The sequence below is a fragment of the Eulemur rufifrons genome, chromosome 15 (assembly GCF_041146395.1).
Source record: "Eulemur rufifrons isolate Redbay chromosome 15, OSU_ERuf_1, whole genome shotgun sequence".
NCBI classification, from domain to species: domain Eukaryota; kingdom Metazoa; phylum Chordata; class Mammalia; order Primates; family Lemuridae; genus Eulemur; species Eulemur rufifrons.
The window spans coordinates 60356247-60370878 of NC_090997.1; the positions used below are offsets into that span (position 1 = coordinate 60356247).

The 14632-nt window shown below is 33.3% G+C and overlaps 1 protein-coding gene across 6 annotated transcripts in view; it reads right to left on the minus strand.

Annotated features, from left to right (window-relative positions):
- ATG5 (autophagy related 5) overlaps nucleotides 1-14632 on the minus strand; it is a 126113-nt gene that overhangs the window by 40396 nt on the left and 71085 nt on the right. For 5 of the 6 annotated variants that reach the window (XM_069487480.1, XM_069487479.1, XM_069487475.1 and 2 more), the window contains one exon: nucleotides 13708-13802. In XM_069487480.1, coding sequence (XP_069343581.1) covers nucleotides 13708-13802 — 95 coding nt within the window. The remainder of the gene's footprint in view (nucleotides 1-13707; nucleotides 13803-14632) is intronic. The other variant, XM_069487478.1, reaches the window with a different exon arrangement.

A 14632-nucleotide genomic window follows, 5' to 3' on the forward strand; every position in this document is an offset into this window, starting at 1 on the left:
ACTGCTGACCTGAGCGTTGGAGGCATGTGTCAACATTCACATACAGCCCCTCAGCAAAGGCTGGGGGATATACTGGTTTCAGTCATTTAAGAAAATCTCTTCTAATCAATAGATGATCACTAAGCTAACCAAGCAGGGAAGAATTAGTTCAGGAAAGTATAACTAAACAACAGCAAGTAACAACCACAAAAACCAACCTTGGGAAGGGGAGCACCTAGTTTCCAGAGTTATATCATATAAAATGTCACAGTTTTCAACAAAAAATTATAAGACATGCAAAGATACAAGAAAGCATGGGTCATACTAGGGGGAAAAGCAACAGAAACTGTTCCTGAGGAAGATCAGGAACAGTTAAGACTTGAGAGGTATTTTAAATATGTACAAAGAACTAAAGAAAAAACCATGTCTAAAGAACTGAAAGAAAGTATGAGAACAATATTTCACCAAATAGAAATTATAGAGGTAAAGAAATAGAAGTTATAAAAAATACCAAACAAAAATTCTGGAGTTGAAAAATATAAGAATTGAAATTAAGAAATTTACTTAAGGAGCTCAATAGTTAATAATAGCAAAACCAGACAAAAACACAAGAAAAGAATACTAGAGATTAATATTCCTTATAAATATAGACACAAAATCCTCAATGAAAAACAAGCAAACCAAACCCAGCAACATGTGAAAGGGATTATATATTATGACCAAATGGGATCTACCCCAGGAATCCAAGATGAGTTCGAAAAAGAAAAATGAATTAATGCACCATAATAACAGAATAAAGGAACAAAATCCCACACGATCACCTGAATAGACACAAAAAAGCATTTACAAAATCAAATACCCTTTCATGATTAAAAAAATACTCAACTAGGAATGGAAGAGAACTTAATCACTTTTAGTACATCTATGAAAAACTTACAGCTAACATCATAGATAATGATGAAAGAATTTAACCTCTGTCTCTAAGATCAGGAACATGATAAGAACATGTGCTTTTGCCACTTCTATTTTGATGCTGTACTAGAAGTTCTAGCTGGAGAAATTAAGCAAGAAAAAGAAATAAAAGGCATTCTGATTGAAAATGAAGTAGAACTATCTCTCTTTGCAGTGCAATGGTCTATGTATTCTAAGGATAAATTCTTAGAATATGTAAAATATATTCTAAGGAATCAACAAAAAAAGCCTACTAGAGCTACTAAATGAATTCAACAGGGTTACGGGACAGGAGATCAATATACCAAAATCAGTATTATTTATATACACTAGAAATGAACAATCCAAAAATGATATAAAAAACAAATTCATTTACCACACCACCGAAAAGAAAAAATCCTTAGGAATAAATTTAACAAAACAAGTTTAAGACTTATATGCAAAAACTATAAAACATCATTAAAATGAACTAAAGAAAACCTAAATAAGTGGAAAGAAATCCTGTGGTCAAGGACTGGGAGACTCAATATTGTTTAAGATGACAATACTTCCCAAATTAATCTACATATTCAATACAATCACTACCAAAATGTCAGCTGCCTTTTTTTACAGAAACTGAGAAGCTGATCCTAACATTCATATGGAAATACAAGGAGTTCAGAAAAGCCAAAATAATAAATATTAAAAATAATAACTTAATAGTATAATAAAATCAAATAATCAAATAAAAAATATTTCTCCATTTCAAAACTTACTACAAACCTAAAGAGTCAAGACAGTGTGGGTTTGGCAAAGGTAAGACATACAGATCAATGGAATACAACTGAGAGTCTAGATATAAACCCATATGTTTACTGGCAATCAATTTTCAACAAGGGTGCCAACAAAATTTAATGAGGGAAAGACAAGCCTTTTTAACAAATGGTGCTGGGAGAACTGGAATATCCACATGCAAAGGAATGAAGTTGGATTCTTATCTCATACCACATACAAAAATCAACTCAAAGTAGATCAAAGACCTAAATGGAAGAACTAAAACTATACAACTTTAGAAGAAACCATAGGAGGAAATCTACATTACCTTGGATTAGGCAATAGTTTCTTGGAAATGACAATACAAGAATGTAAATAACCAAAGAAAAATGAACTGGACTTTAGAAAAATAAAAAACTTTGTGCTTCAAAGGACATCACCAAGTGACAAGACATCACACAGAATGGGAAAAAATATTTGTAAAGCTGTATCTAGTAAGTGTCTATAGTATCCAGAATATACAAGGAATACTCTCAAATCAACAAAGACAACCCAATTAAAAAATATGAAGAGACATTTTCCCTAAGATAATATACAAATGACCAGTGAGCAAGACAAAAGATGCTCAGGATGGGTACAGTGGCTCATGCCTATAATCCCAGCACTTTGGGAGGCCAAGGTTGGAGAATTCCTTGAGACTAGGCTAGTTTCAAGACTAGCCTGGGCAAGATAGCAAGACCCCATCTCTAAAAAAAAAAAAAAAAAAATTAGCCAGGCATAGTGGCGCATACCTGTATAGTCCCAGCTACTCATAAGGCTGAGGAAGGAGGATTGCTTGAGCCCAGGAATTCTAGGTTGCAGTGAGCTATGATCACGTCAATGCACTCTAGCCTGGGTAACAGAGTGAGATCCCATCTCAAAAAAAGAAGGTGCTCAATATCATCAGTCATTAGGGAAATGCCCAGCAAAATCACAATGAGATAGCTTTTCACACACACTTAGAATAGCTATAATCAAAATGTGGCACAATAACAAGTGTTGGTAGGGGATATGGAGTAAGTGGAACCCACACACATTGTTCGTGAAAATGTAAAATGATGCAGCAACTTAGGGAAATAGTTTGACAGTTCCTCAAAAGGTTAAACACAGAGTTACCATATGACCCCCTAATCCCACTCCTAGGTATACATGAAGGAGAACTGAAAACACAGGTCCACCCAAAAACTTGCACACAAATGTTCATAGCAGTATTATTCATAATAGCTAAAAAGTGGAAACCACCCAAATGTTCAACTAACGAATGAATAAACAAAATGCTGTATATCCATACAACAGAATGCTATTCAGCCATAAAAAGAATGATGTACTGATACATGCTACGACATGGAAAAACCTTGAAAATGTTATGCCAAGTGAAAAAAGGCAGATATGAAAGGGCACATATGATTCTATTTATATGAAATTCCATAATAGCATATCCATAGAGATATAAAGTAGATTAGTAGTTGGGTCAGGGGTCAGTGGAGGGGGAGGGGGTTAACTGCTTATGGGTATGGGGTTTCTTCTGGGAATTATGAAAATGTTTTAAAATTCAGAGTGGTGATCTAATATTGCACAACATTTTGATAGTGGTGATCTATACTGTAGAATATTTGAGTAAATTATACAGAACTTTTTACATTTAAGATTATATGGCAATTCTTTCTGTCTAGTGTCAAGTATCTCACATTCTTCAGAAATTTCTAAGCTCATACCTTACACTATGCCATTCCAGTTATTCACTGCTATTTGTAGTGACTTCTTTTCAATTCCTAATCAGTACCCTGCAGCTCTGAAGCTGCTTAAGATTATAGAAATACAATCTGCAGAAAATAATTTAACATCTAAGAACACAAGATAATTAAAAGAGGTTTGTCTAACTATACATAACACTGTAACTGTTCTTGTACTATTCTGATTATTAAGATAAATACAAATTGATGACTGAAGTACAGAATAGGACACAAAATCCTATCAAGTAAAAATTAGTCAAGAAAGCAATTACGTTATAATTTAAACTGACGGGGAGGGGATAAGGAATCAACTCAAACAAGGCAGCAAAGAGTTATAAAAAAGGTTAAGGTAAAAACAAAGACATAAAAACAACAATTAGAAAAACCAACTCAAAACCTAAGCATATCATAAGAACCTAACTGAACAAGAAAGAAGGGCTTACTTAAGATGATTTACAGTTTTGGTAGTTATTACACAAGAAACTCCCAGGAATTTCCATAGTCTGTAATCTAATTGATCACCTAATTTTCAGGTAATCAATGACTTCAATCAGGTTATTGACACTTCACATCCCCTATACCTGAAATAGCCCTATTGTTCTACTTTGCTAAATCATACATTTTTTAAATAATTACAATTCCAACTAATTTCAGAAAAGAACTTCAGTTAGTATTGAAATACATCACACAAAAAGGAAATTTTAAATAAAAGCAAAACTCAACCAAATAAAAGAAGTTGGGGTCTATTTCTTTAATCCTTTAAAATTTAAATCACAGTGCTCCAAAGAAATCTTCATTAATTGAACCAACTTATGTCCATAAAACATTAATCTCATACATACCTCTAAAGCCTCAATAAATACATTCATCTTCATGCAAAAAAGATATTATTTCATAATATGCATATGCTGTATACATTGAGACAGATGTGCACTCTAGTCCCTGTTCCATTGTTCACTAACTGTTTGTCCTCTGGTCATTGACCTTCACCTTTAAAAAAGTAATACTTGCCTTGTCTACCCAACAGGGCTGTTGTGAAGATCAAATGAAGTAGTATGAGGCCGGGCGAGGTGGCTCACGCCTGTAATCCTAGCACTCTGGGAGGCCAAGGCGGGCAGATCGCTGGAGCTCAGGAGTTTGAGACTAGCCTGAGCAAGAGTGAGACCCCGTCTCTACTAAAAATAAAAGAAATTATCTGGCCAACTAAAATTATATATAGAAAAAATTAGCCGGGCATGATGGCGCGTGCCTGTAGTCCCAGCTACTCGGGAGGCTGAGGCAGTAGGATTGCTTAAGCCCAGGAGTTCGAGGTTGCTGTGAGCTCGGCTGATGCCGCGGCACTCACTCTAGCCTGGGCAACAGAGCAAGACTCTGTCTCAAAAAAAAAAAAAAAACGAAGTAGTATGAAAAAATTTTACAAAATATACAGTGCTATAAAAATATAAGATTTAAAAAATTATTTTACATCCCATAATGCTTTATTCTACAACTTTAGAGCAACAGTAGAAAATTACAGTTATTGCCTAATTGAAAACCCAGCCCAGAATTCTACAGAAAGAATGTATGGTATAAACATTAGAGTCTATTACATTACGAGACAGAAATAACCACAACTTTCACAGGTGATTAGAATTTCTTTAGTTTGTTCATACTGTTTACATACTTACGCAGAGAAGCACAGTACAGAGGCTTAGCTTCTCTATGTTCACTAAAGAAGAATTCTCCTGGGGTGGTTAATAAATATTTAAAGCACTTTGGGAAAAAATGACATTTACTTCACAGACTTACCTTAGATTACTATCATTATAAAAAGATGAAAATGAATGATCTGTCTTCAATATACCAGTATTGGTCTTTTTATAAATGTTACCATTACTTGGATCAGATGTAAAGTTCTTTTAAGCACTGAGCATTCATCCATTCTATACTTTCTTGGCTTTCTTTACATGTGAGATACAAATCATCAGATTTGTATCACAGATACAAATTTGTAAGCACAGATTCTCAACATATTTCTAGCATATACAGCTTAGCATACATAACAAGGATGTGCATTAAGTACTAAAGATACCATTCCCCCAAGTATTACTGTTATATAATTATTTAAATGAAAAATATTAATAACACATTAACAATTATTGGAGGAGATTCCGGGGACCACTGTACCCCTCTCTCCCTTTTTCTACCAATTCCATCTGCTATTCAACACACCAGTTTTCGTGAGCTAAGAAGCTGCTGGGATTAGGCCAGGGCCTACATGGAGAGAGCTAGAAACCTCTGCAGTGTTCTCCTCTCTGGGTGGACATGAGCCTAAGAACCAGCAAGCATATCATCACCAAAAGCTGAGGAAAAGTTGAATAAGAGACTGAATCCTTTCTTCTCCTGAGGCAGAAAAAGAAAGAGATGACCAGGAAACAGAGACTTCTACCAAAAGCCCTGACACCTTTGATATCGACAGACTCTCTGGGATATCAAATACAAATGCTAAGTATCCTTGAAATAGGAGACACAATCTGTAAAGAAAAATCGAAAGTTAGCCTAGAACTGAAGATCCTAAACTATTTTAGCAAAAACCTAGGCCTTAGGGAGCCAACAAGTGTTATATAGGTCTCTCTGCAAAGTGGAAGAAGACTGGAAGGGCGAAGGGAAAATAGGCTAAAGATTTCTTCGTATGGGAAGGAAAAGCAGTAAAAGAATAGTGTGTTGGTGAGTAAAATGGGTACTATCTTATAATAACATGATTATGAGCTTCAGGTACGGGAGGGTCCACATTAATGGAATGAAAACAAAGAAGTATCAAATTTAAAAGGATAAAAAAGGAAAAGTAGCAACTTAAACTAGCAAATAATTTAGCATCATTTCTAATTATAAACTCTAGAAGGAAATTAAAGACTATGCTATCATTCTAAACGATGAAACATTAGAACCATACCAATTAATGACAGATACCAAACAGAAATGTCTGCTAGGACCATCATCATTCAATACTGTATTGGCAATACAATACAGCAAGGAAAAAAAATGGTTGGTAAAAAAAACAGTGGGAAGAGGATTTTGTTCGTTTTGCTGATGTCATAAACACCTAGAAATGGAAATAAAGAAAAACAAAATCTACAAGACACCTATAAATAAAAACAAAAGCACAGGACCTACTTGAAGAGAACCTTAAAATCTACACAGAACATAAAACAAAATCTGAATAAAAAAGGTGTATCATGTTGTCTGGGAAAACTTAATATAATATCATAAGAAGATGAATTACACCAAAATTAAAATAGAAATTTAAGGTATTTTCACTTATAATCAAATAGGATAGTATGAGGAATTGAATGATTTTGAAAGTCATATGGAAAAATTAATGACTGAGAGAATAATCACGAAAAGTATGAACCAAGGAAAAGGATTGAATTGCTCCAGCAGATATAAGAACACTAAAATTAAATAAAAATAATACTAGCACAAGAATAAATAAATATACTAATGGACTGGCATAGAGAATACAAAAACAGATTCTAGTAGACAAACTACTTTTAATATAAAGCAGAGGTAGTATATTTGACCAGCGAAAAGGGATAGTTTATATTAGGAGTCCACAAACTACGGCCTGCAAGCCAAAATTTTATATATTTATTACATAGAAATTTAAAATTTCTTATACAAAGATATCATAAAAATTGTACAGTTATAATTTTTTTACAATGTGTTTGACACAAAAAGTTTAATGCTTACAAAAATTAACCTTTTATAAAATAAAAAGAAATAACAGAAGAAAAATAGGCAAAACAAAATACAAGGCAATTTACAGAAAAACAAATCCAAATGGCCAAAAAAGATAAACAGATTTATAAACTAAGTATGAGAGAAACATTAATTGAAGTGACAATGATATATCTCTCTAATACTGATAATACTACTGAAAGTGAGAGTTATAATGCCCTACTGGTGGTGGAGATGTACGGTGAGAAGCATACCCCTAAATATTGCTGGTTGAAATTTATATTGGTACATTTTTTTAAAAGTAACCTGGCAAATTAATTTTTTTGAATCTCTACCTTTTGACCCCAAACCCCATTCTTGGTACCTATTCCATACCTCAAAGAATATATATATAATGCTGTTTACTGCAGCACTGTTTGTAACAGCAAAAACTAGAAACAAAAAGAAAACTCGATAGAGAATACTGAACATATTACACTGCACTCACAGACTGAATATGATTAGCCATTAAAAATAAATTAGGTCCTACAACTCAAGAACAACAATAAAATCCAAACTAGATTAAAAAATGGGCAAAAGAGTTACGTAGCTTTTTTTTCCAAAGAAGATATACAACAAACACATGAAAAGATGCTCAACACCACTATTCATTGGTGATTACACCCTACATCCATTGGGATAGTTAATACAAAAAACAAGTAGGAAGTAACAAGTGTTGATGAAGATGTAGAAAAACTGAAACCCTTTGTGTACTGTTGGTGGGAATGTAAAATCATGTAGCTATTATGGAAAAACAGCATGCCCATTTCTTTAAAAACTAAAAACAGAATTATCATATGATACAGAAATTCTATTTCTGGGTAAATACTCAAAAGAATTGAAAGCAAGGTCTCCAAGAGATATTCATACATCCATTACGATGGTTAATTTTAAATGTCAATTTGGCTGGGCCGAGGTGCCTACATATTTGTTCAAAAATTTTTCTAAATGTCTCTATGTAGGTGTTTTTTTGGATGAGATTAACATTTAAATTGATGGACTCTGATTAAAGCAGATTACCCTCCATAATGTGAAAGAGCCTCATCTAATCAGCTGAAGGCCTTATAGAACAATGATGGACCTCCCTCAAGCAAGAAGGAATTCAGCCAACAGACTGTCTTTGACCTAAACTACTACTCTTTCTTGACTCTCCTCCAGCCTACCCCATCTCTCCCCCTGCCCCACTACACACATACAAACATCATGTTGGTTTTGTTTCTCTGGAGAACACAGATTAATACACTACGTTCATAGCAGCATTACTCATAATAGCCAAAAGGTGGAAGCAACTGAAGTTTCAATGAATAATTAAAAGGTAGTATATACATACAATATTATTAAAGCCTTTAAAAAGAAGGACATCCTGACACATGATACAACATAGATGAACAATGTGGACATTATGCTAAGTAAAATAAACCAGTCACAAAAGACAGTGTATGATTCCTCTTATATGAGGTACTTAGAGTAGTCAAACTCAGAGAGAGAGAAAGTAGAATGGAGAAAAAGGGAGTTGTTGTTTAACAGGCATAGGGTTTCAGTTCTGCAAGATGAAAAGAGTTTTGGAGAATGAATGTACAACAATGTGAATGTAATTAATGCTCTGAACTATACACTTGAAAGTGGTTTAAGATAGCAAATTTTATGTTATGTATATTTTACCATGATTAAAAATTTGTTTAAAAAGAAAAGGCACTATAAAGTAAAAAAAAAATTTTTTAACCAACATATCTTCAGGTGTGGAAGAGAGAATATTTACAGTTTATTCTGCTAAAGATATTAAATATCTCTGAAAAATTAAAAATGTATTACATATTATGCAGTGTATCTTTTTGAAGTGACTAAAAACTAAATTAAAAGCAATAATATTCAGTTAACTAAAGAAGTGCCTCTGGCTTTTCTGTTAGAAGTTATTGCAAGATACCTACTAAAATGGAAAACAACAGAAGAGGAGAATTGTAATTTCTCACTAATATTGCCACAACCCTGGAGGGGGGAATCCTAACAAACATGGCCATAATTTTCCACACATTTCTATTGTCCTCACTTTTCAAAATTCATAACTCAACATCTGGAAACAAAACAGTCTAAAATTTGGCTCCTTCTTCAGTTTAGGAAGTGCCAAGTTAACTCCTAACATCCTAGTTTCCATTTAAAAAAATGTACATTTTTCCCCTGCAAATCCCTAAGTATCTAGATTCTTAAGTATTTTTAGCACATTATAATACAAGTTAAATAGATTTCCTTAAGCAAAATGGCCAGTAAACCTCCCCAAAGAATTAAAATATTAATGGAGCTTTAATGACATAAATGAACTATTTTACATCAAAATAATAAATGGGAAAGGGAGCAGAGTTCTGAGGATTATGAAAGGGAACAAAATTAAGTTCAAATTCTACTTTATTTTACTATTATATAACTGACGAACAACTTCTTCTAAAGATAAGTAGGAACCATTTTAACTTTATTAGTAAACTGGCATTTTTATCAGCTTTGTGTTCTTGTTTAAAACTAAAAATAACATCGCTAGATTTTTCTTAAGAAAGATTCTCTAAATTTATTTATAACCTCAAGAATAACATGTAGAACAAAGTAGGTGACTAAATGATCTTTGTTGAATGAATGGATATCCATATTATTAAAAATCCCTGAGGATTTCCCATTTTTTACAGGATAAAGAGAAAACTCCTTAATATGGTCTGATGCTTACCTTCACAGCCTTATTGCGCCATCTCTCTGTGCTCAAGACAAAACAGGCTGCCCTCATACAATGTCCTCTTTCCCTACAAAGTTCTTTTCATGACCCTCTGCCTACCTTCAGTCCATCCATCTGTCAGATCTCTGGGGATGCAACACTTCCTCAAGGCAACCTTCTCTGATCTCTCAAACAAATGGCTGCCAGGGGCATTAGGTTTTTATTGCACTATATACCTCTTCACAGCAATCACAATTCCAGTTTTATATCTGTTTGCATATTTAGTCAATTAGTGTCTTTCCACCTTTAGATGACAAGCTCTCTAAGGGGTATTGTATGATACTGAGCACCACTTGTATCACATGTGCATGGTACAGGGCAAGGCATGTGAATATTTGAGTAAATGAACTTGTTGAATGAATGAATGAGACGAATTTTTCTAACTCAAAGTATAATCGCAGGATAACATTTATAAATCCATTGCTTCTTAAAAAAGAGAAAGGATGTGCCTGATTTTCATTCTACAATATAAATACCAGTGCCTAAATACCTCGCAGTCTTTTTTTTTCCAAATCTTTTTGACAAATACCTTCATTAATCACCATGTGTTTGTGTGCTATTCTAATTAACATTTTGGTTACATTTCTGAAACATTTCCTGTCATTAACCTCATCTCTAGAATACTAGCTAATATGGCACACCTGGATTTCACGAACACAAACCTGAAACTCACACACCAAACTAAACTGTTATGTAAATGACAGAAATGACACATTTTGGTCCATGACATCTCTAGACGGCTTTTAGACCAATTTAACTCTTACCACTAAAATTCTGTCACTTGATTATAGTCATTTTGAGCTCATGATAAATGAATTACAGATGAAAAAGAAATAATTTGACAATAATCTTTATGAAAGTCAGTCTTTAAAGAACACCATCAGTCACAGGTTTTCTAGGTTCCTATCAACTCACTTGGTGATGGTAGATTTCATTTTTTGTGATAATTGTATTCTGAAAATTCCATAAACTTAATTTATAAACAAAAATCATATTTTGTTCATAAATGAGACCTAAGTCTGGATTCTAGTTCTTTCATTTTTTATTTATGTGATCCTGAGCAACTGACTTAAAATCCCTGAGCTTCAGATTCCTCATATGTAAAATCAGATAATAATTCCTTTGTCTTTAAGATGGTTTTGAGGCTTCAACAGGATAAAACAAGCTTCGCTCAAGCATGCCTACTTCCCCTTCATCTCCTCCTTTCTATACAAGAATTCTATTCTATTCTAGGATTCTGCAAGGTAAAATAAATATTTTACTAAAAATTATGCCCTTTGTTTATCTAAATAAACCTAGATTTTCAGGTTTTAAATTTATTTACTAATTTAAGGTCTCAAATAGTATAGAAATTTACATATAGTATGTTTAAAAAATAAAAGGTCCTAATTAATCAAAATGCTACATAAATGAAAGCTATACTTAGAGTAACAAAACCATAAAAACTAATCAGATAAAGAAGTCAGCAACAGAAATCTGATGATACGTTTAAATCATATTAATATAACTAGGAAAACGGAAAGTAAAGCTCCATCCTCCTTTAATCAAGGCATAAAAGAATATTCAAAAATACAAAACAGGGAAATGGGAAAAACCAGGAAATGACAAATTAGCAAAAATTAAGACTCCTAAATTTTTATATTCACTTACATATCTCACTTCTAATATTTTAATCAAATTCAATTAAGAACTAATATGGAAACAGGATAAAGGCAAAAGGAAAGTTAAGTAGGTCAAGTGAGAACCAATAAAGTCCTCAGGCAGGCTCTTTGTCTCTTTCTGTTTAAGGAAAAACTGCCCAACTGCTTTGACCCAGGAACCATCAGGAAGGAGGCTCTGCCCTTCGAGTCCCCATCTGGCAGCCAGGTTTTGTCAAGCAAATTTTGAGAACTCTCTACCTTACCACTTTCTATCTAATTATAGAACTTTATAAAAACCATTCTCTTTTACACACACATTCTCTTTCTTCCTCCTTCCCTCCCTCTCTCTCTCTCTCTATCTGAATCCTTCTGTATTATGATACCACAATAAAGAGGTATGGATTAATCTGACAATTTGCCCCCCGGAACAGAATGATGAATTCAAAAAGGAAAACCTTTCCTCATATACCTGTACTATTTATTATTCTGACAATAATAATAAGTATAATACACTTTCCCTACAGGAGCTTAAAGTATTATACTAAAGAAACTACAGTGTAGTTACATATATATGCCAGAACTTAACCCAGTTAAGTGCTGGGAGGCGTAAATCTCAAAACAGTTTTGGAACTCTTGTTTTGGAAATGTCTTCAGAGTCTGTGGTATGTTTTATTCAGCTAAAGTCCACAAGTAAGATATTTTACTAGGCTGTGGGAATGCCTTATGGTACGTTACTATGGAGCACACAATACAATAAAAAGAACATAAATAATGAAAATAAAATTGATAAATGATACGTGATTTAATGAATTAACAAAAATTCACATGCCAGCTACTTTTCTAAACCCTGGACTAATAGCATGAACATGTAACAATAACCCTGCCTTTGTGATAAATATGAACCACTTGAAAATTATGCCTGCACCACTAAATCAGAAATACTCATCGTTCTTCCAGTATATTGAAATTTTTGTTTGTTTGCTTCTTTTCAATTAGATAATTTGTTTTCCTCTTTGAACACACAGTTCTGTGATGGCTCTATAAAAAATTTAAAAATAACTATAGACGTAACTATCAATAAAGATTGTGGGACACTGAAAATGACTACAAAAAGAAGTTACACCAAGACCTTTTTAAGTCTGAATGGAAATCCCAGATTAGTCTATGCCTGTGAAATTATGTTACCAATTCGTGTTCTTAAATGCGTTTTTCACAATTGTAAGTAACTTGCTTCCAGGAATGCCATACATTCAACAAATATTTAATATTTGCTATATGCCAAGCACACAGGATTTTTAAAGTACTCTACAGAATGCAAAGTTTCTTTACCTCATACAAATGTGCTGTAAGAAAGAATTGAGAGATTACTGTCTACTTTTTTGTACAATACTGAGGACTCACCACCTAAAACAAATAAATAGTTGGTTCTTGTTATTTGCAGTAGTTATGTTCTATAAAGTCACTGCAAACACTGAATTGGCAAATACTGAACCATTGCTCCAAGGGGAAATAGGGGGTTATGTTTCTGTGAGCCTTAGTTACATGTTCATCAACCAATCAAAACATAATCTTGTTTCGTGTTTCTGTTTAAAGATACCACACCAGCATAAGCTTAGTGTCCATTTTTAACAGGAAAATCACCAACAAAAAGCACAAAAATGTGAACAACATGGCACTAAACAGACTGTGAAAAGAACACTTGTTTACGGTATGACAGATGAAACAAGAAGGCAGAGCATCACTTTGTTCAACCTGAGCTGGGAACACCCATGTTGGGTGAATCAAATTTTTCACTACTCTGCACATGTCTGTGAATGACCGCAGAAGTTCTCCAAGTAGAAACGTTGGGGTTACAAATAAATTTTAGCAAGTAGGTGAATCTGTCAATACAAAATCTACAAATAATTAATATCAACTACATATGAGTCAAATATTTCAGTACAGTCTCTGATCTGATTGCCACCAAAAGACACAGATCTGAAAAACCCTAATACTGTTCAGTTACTATAAAAACTTATGAGTTCTGGACTTTAGAGTGCTTCAAGAAATAAGATATTTAAGGCTTTCAGAAATGTACAGTTTTTAAAATGTTACTTCCTACCTGATATATTCTAAAGGGGATATAACGAAATCCATTTTCTTCTGCAGGATATTCCATGAGTTTCCGATTGATGGCCCAAAACTGGTCAAATCTGTCTGTAATGATATAAATTATCTGTTATTAAAAAGGAACGTTATAATGAAATATCACATATGACAAGATAAAAGTTTCAAACATCCTCCTACAAGTTTCTGAAAGTACTTCATTTATATAGCATTTTTTTTAAAATTATCTTCTCATAACTAAACATAAAACAAGAAATAAAATTAATTTTTCTACACATTGATTCCTCTTCCTAGATATTCACATAGACATTTTTTGCCTTATTAAGAGAAATCCTAAACAGATATATATCTACTTATGTTATCAAGGCAAAAAATACCAGGTAGGGAATAGATGTCTTGACTCTCCTGATCCTACTCCTACTGCTAACCTATAAAGGTCCAGCTTCAAGTAACCTAAATGTTAACCAGAACTTGTGTAAAGAGACAAAGTCAAAATATTAAACATCAAAGAGGATAAAATTATAGGAAAGGCTTTGAAAGAAATACAGAACTGACACTTATGAACTGTCAAGTGCAGTTTATTCCCAGACTGAATAAACTCCTTAAATTTTTCAAGTTTAATTTTAAAAAAAAAAACCTTATTGAAATACAATTTGCATACCATAAAATTCACCCTTTTAAAGTATACAATTCAGTCAGTTTTAGTATAGTCAGAGCTCAGAACATTTTCATTATCCCAAAAAGAAACCTGTAACTATTAACAGCCACTCCCATATGCCCCTTTCCCCTGCCCTTGAAAATCACTGGCAATCACTTTCTATCCCTATGGTTTGCCTATTCTGAACATTTTATATAAATGGAATCAAAAAATATGCGGTCTTTTGCATCTGCCTTATTTGTTCACTTGGCATAATATTTTC